This window comes from Ursus maritimus, unplaced genomic scaffold, assembly GCF_017311325.1.
Source record: "Ursus maritimus isolate PB19 unplaced genomic scaffold, ASM1731132v1 scaffold_18, whole genome shotgun sequence".
In the NCBI taxonomy this organism is placed as follows: domain Eukaryota; kingdom Metazoa; phylum Chordata; class Mammalia; order Carnivora; family Ursidae; genus Ursus; species Ursus maritimus.
Window position 1 is genome coordinate 43,494,882 of NW_024424230.1, and position 9,648 is coordinate 43,504,529.

At 51.1% G+C, this 9,648-nt stretch overlaps 2 protein-coding genes across 2 annotated transcripts in view; both read left to right on the plus strand.

Moving 5' to 3' along the window:
• KCTD1 (potassium channel tetramerization domain containing 1) overlaps positions 1-9,648 on the plus strand; it is a 176,039-nt gene that overhangs the window by 75,579 nt on the left and 90,812 nt on the right. The window lies entirely within an intron of this gene.
• On the plus strand, positions 8,168-9,640 carry LOC103664572 (the record flags this gene model as incomplete). The annotated part of the gene is made up of 1 exon (XM_008692477.2): positions 8,168-9,640. A coding segment is annotated over exon 1 (1,473 nt), but the record flags the coding sequence as incomplete, so codon positions are not given.

Consider the following 9,648-nt stretch of genomic DNA (forward strand, 5'->3'; position numbering starts at 1 on the left):
CCCCCCCCCCCCCCCCCCCCCCCGCCCCAGGCTCTCCACAGGAGCAAGTCCCCAGAGCAGGACTGGGCAGACTCAATGGTTCTGCTGCCTTTTCTTCTCACTCTTGTCATAATTCCCAGAGAGAGAGAGAGAGACTGTTTGGCTCAAGAATTTTAATCCAGGCTTCTAGTTAGCCTAGGGATGGGTTGTCCAAGGACCTATCCTTGGTCCAGTTAGTCAGGGCTAGTGGTCATATGATGGAATACTTGGCTTGGCACATCTGTCCCCTCATCAGTGGCATGAGCAAGGCAGCATCCCTTAGAAGGGTCTGGGCTGTGCCAGGCTGTGTAACTGAAACATCTAGAAGGGAGGCTGGGGTGGTAGGAAGATCATTATTTAGGCTTGCTAGGCACATTTGTAAAATGTGCACATATGATTTTAGTTCCGTTTTTTTTAACAAATGAACTCATACTTTACATTTTTTGCCAAAAATCTACTGATTACAATATTTTGAATTACGTCGTTCTTTAACAGTAAACCAGTGATATTGAATTCACGGAAATATATTCGAGCAGAAAGAGTGCTCTTCTTCTGGGCCCTGGAAATAGAACTGAAGGGCCGGGTGTGGTGGATTGTTAAAGAACGTGTAGGTGCTCCAGAGTGACCCTCATTACCTATGTGATGTTGGGCAAGTTATTTAAGTCCTCATCTGGAAAATAGGAACAATCTTCACATAGATTCATGAGAACAACTCGAGAGTGTGAACACAAAAAACCAGACCCGCAGCAAGCATTCACCAAATGTTAAGAAAGAAATATGGCGCATATATATTTTTCCGGAGTTCTGTACTTTCTGAATCTTCTCCAATGAAGACTTATTGCCTTTATAATCTGAAAAGAATGACAGACCACAGCTTTGCCTTTTTTTTTTTTAAGCGAATGAGCCATAAATAGAGAAAGACAGTAAAACAGATGCAATCGTGGACAGAGGAGTCTGCTTTTATTTGGAATAATGATGACATGTGGCCCTTGGGGTATCCTAATCAAAGGACAGAGTGTAGGAAGAGTAAACACGAAGAATTATGAGTTCTATACTGGTATCAGCCTGTGCCCTGGCTCTGCAAACTTAGATCCCAAAATAGAGCGGTCACCAGGTTTCCTGCTTTTCCACCCCTCTCCAAGGCTGTTCTCTTCCATCAGGTGCAAAGCCTGGATCTCCAGCATCAAATTAAAGAAATAGAACAAGCCCCCATCCCAGGGCCTCTTTAAATATTCAGATAAACCCATGTGCCCCTATCACTTAAATTAAGCTTTCCTAAGAAAAAGTAAGTCAATTAGTTCAAAATGTGGGTTAGTGCTTCTGGGTATTTAAAAGGGGATTTTTTTTTTTTCTTTTTTAGTTCATTTAGAAACATAGCCACGGGGCAGGTATATACCCACTCCTCCACACGTCCTGTGAATTGCCACGATATATCTAGATACTAATTTCTGATATCTAGAGCTTCGAAATCCAGTCCTTAAACTTTCTCAAAGTTGTGAACTTGAGAAAGTTTGAAATGTGAGCTTTAGGTTTTGTTTTGCTTTGCCCTTGTATATCCTTTACCTTCGCCGTCATTATCCATATTCATCCAAGGGTGCTTGACATTGCTATATAACATTGAGAAGACACGATTTTACTCTAATTGAACTTTTTCTTCATTCAACAAATAATTACTCTCTAAACTTTGTAAACAAAAGCAGTCTCCAAGACATTATGAAATGCTGTTCTAGAGCAAACTTTGTGACAGGTACTGCAAAACGCATTTGTCCAAGTGGTCCAGGTGCAATAAACCAAACTTTACCAAAATACAAAGAAAATTAGGTATTTCTGAAGAAGATAATTTCCAGAAGCAATTTCTGGGTCATAGCACATGACCACATTTTTTGTGGCTTTTGAGAACTTGCCTCGTTGCTTTCTTAGAAGGCTATCTTACTTGATATTGACAATTTAAAAATATGAGAATAACATTTTCATACCAAGATTTTGGTAGAAAGTGGGTCTTTACATTTTTGTTGTTTGTTTTGCTTTGCGTTTACTAAATAGGCTACTTTTTTGAATTGTAGCAAGTAGTTTCAGGACTATTTTATGGTCCAAGATATGTATTTGTGACATGACATTAAAACATATCTTTACGTCTTTTTCCACCTTAATTAGTATTGCAATGGCATAAAAATACATTTTATTAATAAGAGGACTAACATCCGCTTCAATCCCACATATGCGACTAGAGATGTGACTAGAAGAGAAAGAAACAAGTATCACTGATTTTGTGTTTAACTTTGACAACCTTTACATTTGAGTTTTTTTATTAACCAAGTGGTTTCATTCCCAGATTATTACAACAGAGAGCACACTTTGAAGCTCCACAAGAAAATAGAATTTACTTACGGAAAACTACATTCCCCTCATACATTGCTTGTTTTAAAAACAGCCCAGGGACCAGTAGGTGATTATTAGGTAGAAAGATCAGGAATTATAGTTACCAGGTGGCAATTAGAAACTAAAAATTCTACTCCTGTCAATCACTGTGTTAGGTTCACTCTGACCTGTTTTTTGACAAAGCACCAAAGATAAAAATAGGTAGTACCCTCCTTGTCCCCAGGAGATTTCTGCAGAACAGCCCAGGATTTCAATAGAAAACACCTCATTCTAGTCTGGTTGGGTTTGTGGGCATTCCTTTGGCCTCTAACATTCTTGACTGTCATTTCTGCTAAGACACAGATGGGTCCCTACTTCAAATAGCCTGGGAAGATAGTACTAGTGTTTTAGGTACTAAGTGACAAAGATGACAGTTTCCTAGGGCATCTCTGCCCTGCTGACAGTCCAAGCTTAGGACTCAGCTTAGTGCTATGTTGGCTTTGCAAAATTTGATTCCCAAATCAAAGGACACACAGAAGTAGTTTAATGGTAGGTAATTGCCTTGAAGACTTTTTTCTTTCACTCTTTGATTCCCAGAAAGCTGTATGTGGTCAAGTGGCTAAGGTGTGGGCTATGAAGCCAAACTTTCCTGCCCTACCACGGTCTGGGAGACCTTGGGCCAGTGGTTTGATCATTGTGAACCCTTCTGGCCTTGCTTTTCTTTTTTATAATCAAGCCTGGAAAATAGAGGAGCCTTAATAAATAAAGAGCTAACAGCTGGATGTTTACTAATGTTCCAGACACTGTATTATGTGCTTTACTCATATTAACTCCATTTAATTCTTGAAATAATCCTATGAGGTAGGGGCTATTAACTATTTTCCAGATAATAAAATAATGAGAGAAACAACACATTAAAAAAAGGCAGCTAGATGGGGTACCTGGATAACACAGTGGGTAGAGCATGTGACTCTTGGTCTCAGGGTTGTAAGTCCGAGCCCCGTGTTACATGTAGAGATTACGTCAACAGATAAGATCTTTAAAAATAACTAAAAAACTAAAAAGGCAACTGGTAAGGCCAAACTAGGATTCAAACCCACGCAGTCCTGTTTCAAAGATGCAGTTTTAACCAGTCTGCTACACATCCTTTTGTGGAGGTTAGCTCTCTCCCCACACACAAATATTTGTGTGTTTACTGAATGTCTACTACGTGCCAACCACTCTGCTAAGATATGCTAAGGAATTGTGTTGAAAATGAACCAGAGATGCAGTATGAAATAAGACAGGTTCTGCTCTTCTGGAGTTATTTTTCTTTTCTTTATAGAGTTAGAGTACATGGGTTCTGTTTTTCATCTGAGTTCCAAATATATTGCTCAAGATGGTCTTCAAATGAATTCAACAGAATTTAACAGTGAAACTTTGAGACAAAGATATATCAGAATAGCTTGAAATCTGAATTACGATTTAACCTCCATTGTCCTTGACGAATCTTTTAGTAATCAAATCAAGCATGACTTGAATGTGATGAACTGAGTGCTTTTTCTGCTCTCTGCCCCCCAGAGCCCGCAAAATTTCTTGAATTTATCAATTTAAATCCTCCCCAAACCACCTCTTTGAATACACTGATACCTCCATTCCTCCGTCCTTCCATCTACTTCTGCCATAACTTCCTAGAGTCTGTTCTACCAGAGAGGCGATCATGGTACGGAAATAGTAAACCAAAGCAGTCTCTACCTTTATTTTACGTTGCAAACAATAATGTTGCCTTGCGGTTGCTTTTCGTCCTGATTTTTTTAATGTAGAAATTCAGATCCATGATATTTTAAGATTTTTTTTTTTTTACCAAGAAGTTTCTTGCTAAATATAGACCTAACTAAACACACGTCTGTTCATTCGTTCATTTAATGTAAATGACTGGCGTGCTCACCATGACCCGGGCTCCAGCCTATAGTACAAAGGTGTATCGGTGTAGCAGAGGAAACAAGCAGCTGAAAAGCAGTGACATCAGTGATCTAACAGATGATACTCAGTAGCTTGGAAGCAAAGAGGAGAACGAGCTGAATATGTGTCTATACGGTATAACCTCTCATAATGTGTGAACACGGAATGGGAATAAGTGGGTTGTAAAGTGAGGGGGAAACATTTGGAGGTTTTCCTTCCAAAATAACCATGTCACTACTTTCAAGTAATCTAAGAAATGGAGCAGCACAAATACGTAGATGACACTTTTTAATGATTATGAAAGAGCTAAAAAAATGTGGAGCTTCTTGTTGGAGATATAAACATCTCAGCACAGCTTTTATAGTAATGAGTTGTGACAGGTCAATAATTGTAATAAATGTTTCATACAGGACTGGAATCAGTTTGTGTAAAGACGCTATGCGTTCTGCACAAGAAATAAAGAAATCATCCTTAGGAAGGAGCCGTAGGTTGTAAGTGGTGGGGGAGTTCAGAGGACTTCATGATAGGGCAGAGTCCAAGTGGAGGAATGTCAGCGGGGCTGACAGAAGACAACCACCACTGCCTCCTCCTTTTGGAAAGAAGAAGAAAGCCTTTGGATGCTCTCAATTTGGTATTGATGGTACCACAGGATGTTTTTAAGGAATCATTTACTAAAACTAGAACTGAACTCCTTTATGAACTCAACTGTAATTTTGTGTCACCGGCTTTTAAAAATTAAGCAGCTTATTTATTTATCTTTGGTGGTGGCAGGAAGGGTTTTTCTGGGTGTTCTTCCTGGAAAAAAACTTTAGGTTCTAACCTGAAGAGGTCCTTTCCAGTATTTGATGAAGACTCATTAATGGGCAAAGAATTTTGGTAGCTTTTCAGGAGCTGGTGCCATGAAACAGATTCATAGTTGCCAGAAAATCAGGCCAAGGCATACTTTCCAAGGTGCGTTTTTCCTATCTAACGTCTGCGAAGGTCCTGCCCGTTGTTTGCAAACTGTCCAGGCAGCATCCGAAGCTTTTGTTTGGCTACATCCGTTAAAAATTTATTTGCACTTTGGGTTTTTTGGTTCTGCTATTGACCATCCCCCCCCCCCCCTTTGGCTTTTGCCGGTAGAGACCTGCCCTGGGGGGTATTTTGTCCTGGGAGCACAAAACTATTTTCTTTTCTGGAAATAAGTTGACGTCAACTGGGAGCTGTTTTTGGTTGCTTTGTTTCCCGGAGCGTCCAACCCAGCACACCGCCTCCGGCAAATTGCAAGCAATTCAAAGCAGCTCGCCCAGCAGGGAGGGGAGCTGGGGGGGCGGAGAGGGGGGCTCGCCTGCATAAGTGGGGAGAACTGGGGAGCCGCTCCCCTCCGGGGCTGGAGCGTGGGTCGGTGTCCCCAGGCTGCTCCGGGAGCACAGCCCCTCGGTGCACTGCGCTGGCGGTGAGGGCCGCCGGAGAGCAGCCCCTGGTAGGTAACTTCCTGGGCGCCCACCTGAGTGTTCAACATTGCTGCAATTCTCTTCCCGAGTGTTAGGGCGCCCGGAAAACCTGGGAGCATCCCGGGACAAAGGGCCAGCCCTCCGGAAGTAGCCCTGTGCGACTGGTGTGTGCGCGGGGTCGCGTGTGCAACTAACTTAGCTGCCTATTGCCCTGAGCTCGGGGAAACAAACAAACGCCTTCCTACATATTTCCGGGGGCACAGTGCATTTTGGAAAAAGCCGGCAGCACCTCGGGGATGTTTCCGGAGGAGTGCAACCACCGAATCCCTCACCTCCCGGGACGGTTCTCTGCGGACAGCAGAGCGGACGAGAACGTGTGTCGTGTGTGTGTGTGTGTGTGTGTGTGTGTGTGTGTGTACGCGCGCGCGCCCGAGGAGCGGGAGGGGTCCCGGGAGGCACCGACTTGCTCCAACTTGTTCACACCTGGCGCAGTTTCCCCAACGCTCTGCCGCGTCCAGGGCCGAGGAAAGACGCGTACCGAGCGCTGATTGCTGAAGACACCGTCAACTCCCACTTAGAAGCCTACACGGCCCTGAGACCTAGTCTACTCCCCTTACTTTTTATTTTTTCAGATTACAAATTGACGGATGGGTTTCTATTGATGCGTAAAGTTATAAACTGTCCTGAAAGCAAGACCGGGGATACAGGAGGGAGGGGGGACGGGCAATTGACAAGACTTCCACAGCCGAAGTGCCTAGAATTAGGACTCGGGGGCAAATCCGAGGACGCCCTGGAGGAGCTGGGGAGGCGGTTTCACTGCAGGGTCGGCACGCCCCGGGGTCGCAATGCTGGGACTTGGCTCCGTTTGTTCCCCTAGCCCCTGGGATTCGGAGCTGGCGGGAGTGCCAGGGGACACTCGGGCTGCCCGAGGAGGAGAAAATTAGGATGCAGTGCGAGCTCCGGAGGTGGCCGGGGCTGTGCCGCCAAAGAAAACAGCTGAGGTCTCCGGTGGCTCTGGGGGCGCTGCCCCCGGGTCGGGAGAGCGCGGGAGGCGGCGACGCGAGGACGCGCCCAGAGTCTGGGCGCGCCGGGGGCGGGCGTTGGGCTGGAAGTGGGACAGTGTCTCCTATGGGAAAGCGGGACCCGGCGAGCTCTTTGGCCGCCTTTCCAGTTTCGGAGGTATCCGCCCCCGTGCGCCGGAGGCTTCGCAGCCCCGAGGGCGAAAGAATGGCGGTTGGCAAACTTGGAACGAGAGCGCCCGGGATCCGAATTGCCGGAATTGTGGCGGGGGCGGCCGAGAACCAAGTTCACTTTTTCCGCCCGCCGACGGGCCTTAGGGACGGGCATTGCTCTAGCTCCAACCAGGTGGAGCGCCTCGCCAGAGGGAGTTGTGTCAGTGTGCTCGGAGGCAGGGAGGGCGGCGGCCAGCGCGGGTGGGGAGGGGTCCCTCGGGTCCAGAGCGCCTCTCCCCGTGTCTCCCCTCCCACCCGCCCCTCCCAGTCTTTCTTTCTCGCTCCTTCCCCAGGCTGGCGGGACCGGCGCGGACTTGCCCTAGACCTACGGGGAGCGCCCCAGGTCTTTAATGACAGCTTAAAAGAGGCTGTTGGAAAAGTCGAAAGGGATGAGGCTGACGTGGGGCGTGTTTCGCTCCTTTGCAAGAGTCGGAAAGGGAGCTGGGAGCCGTGCGGCTGGCCCCAGGCCCCCGCGCCTCGCCGCCAGCAAGTAGGTGGGGGAGCCGCCGCCGCCAGCCCCATCCCGCTCCCAAGCCTCGCCCGCTGCGCCCTGGCCGCGGGCGCAGAGAGGGTGCGGGGCCTCGCCGTGCCTCCTCCACCCTGCTCATTAACCTGCCTGCTCCGCTCCGCTCCGGGCGGCCCCAGACACGGGCTTCTCCGAGCAGCACCCGCGGCCCGCCCGGCGCTGCTGCCTCCCCGAACCCCCGGCTCCGGGGGGCAATGAGGGGGCGGTGGAAGGGGCACTGCTCCTCCGGCATTACTTAGAGAAGCGAGACCGCCCCGCCCTCCCGCCGGCCCTCCCTCTCTCCCGCCCGGGCCCGCGCGCCACTCCGCCAGAGGGTAAGTTGGGAGTGTTTCACCCCCACCGACAGCTCTCCCTCCCCTTTCTCCCCCCCTTCAAAGTTTTCTTAGGAGTGGGGAGAGGGGTTGGGGAGGAAGAGGGTCCAGCCAGCCCCCGTCCTTACCCTCTCCCTGTCTAACTCACCCCCGCCTCCCTTCCCCTCCATCCCCTGCGCGCCGCTGCCCCTCCGGAGCAGCGCTCCGAACTGACAATTGGAGCGCGGCTCCTTTAAGAGCCCGGCTTTGCCTCCCGGTAGCTGAAGGTCATTAAACACAAAAGCTCTCAGCGTTGCGGTCCAATATAGCGCATGCGCCCTGCCCGAGGACTGGCAGAGAGACGGCAATATGGCGAGAATGCCTGGCAGCGGGGACTGTAACACCAGCGCGGGCGGCAGCGCCAGCGCCGCCGCCGCCGCCGCCGAGAACAATGGGGAGCGGGGCGAGGGCGAGCGCGGTGCGGGGGGCCGCGGCCGCCGCCACGGCCGCCCGCACTACTGCAGCGCGGGCGAGGAGGAGGAGGAAGAGGAGGAGGACGACGAGATCCAGGAGGTGCAGATAACGGGGGACGAGGAGGAGGAGGACGGAGGTGGGGGGCTGGAGGAGGACGAGGAGGTGGAAGAGGAGGAGGAAGAGATGGGGCTGGACTGGGATGAGCCCCTGGAACCCGAGGACTCGGCCGGGGAGGAGCTGGAACCCGAGCCGGTCCATATGATCAATATGGACCAGAGCGCCGCGCTGGAGCCCGAGGCGCCGCCGCGATTGCTGGCGCCCCGGGCCCGCGGCGGGCCGCCCGGGGACAGCGCCGAGCTGGACCCCGACGTGCTGCAGCGCCCCGAGCGGGCCCGGCTGAGCGAGAACACCCGGCTGGCCACCCGCTACGCCGTGCGCATCTTCCGGGAGTACCTGAGCGAGAAGGCGCAGAGCCCGGACTTCGAGACCATGGACAAGGGGGCGCTGTGCCGCGTGCTGCGCTCTTTCTACGCCGAGGCCCGCTCCAAGAGCGGCCAGCTCTACAGCAAGTCGTCGCTCATCAGCATCCGCAGCTCCCTCAACCGCTACCTCAACGAGCCCCCGTACTGCCGCACGCTCGACCTCACCAAGGACCCCGAGCTGCGCAGCGCCAACCTGACGCTGGCCGCGGTCATCCGCAAGCTCGAGGAGCAGGGCGCCGGGCCCGTGGTGCAGAAGCAAGCCATCACGCGTGCCGACCTGCGCAAGCTGTACACCTCCAGCGTCTTCAGCACCAACACGCCCTTCGGGCTGCTCAACAAGGTCTGGTTCGAGACGTGCATGTACTTCTGCACGCGCGGCCGCGAGAACCAGCGCGAGCTGGAGGAGGACTCCTTTGGGCTGGCTATGGACGAGGACGGCCGCAAGTTCGTCTACTTTAAGTCCCTCGGGCCCTACCACAAGTCGCGTTCGTCGTCGTGGAGCAAGAAGCGTGCCGAGAGCAGCGACGAGGAGAACTTGCCCCGCATGTACGAGACGGGCACCGAGTTCTGCCCCTACGCCAGCTTCGTAAAGTACCTGTCGAAGCGCAACCCGCTCTGCAAGGCGTTCTTCCAGCGGCCCCGGGACCACTGCAGCGAGGGCGATGTGACCTGGTACGAGAACAAAGCCATCGGCAAGAACTTGCTGGGCACCAGGATGCAGATGCTCTCGAAGGCGGCCAAGCTCTCCAAGACCTACACCAACCACTGCATCGGCGCGGTCTCCATCGCCACGCTCAACAGCATCGCGGGCATCGGCACCAAACTGGGCTCGCCCGCCCCGCAGGGCTGCTACGCGGACGCTCTGAACGGGGCAGCTCGCCACCACTCCCACCA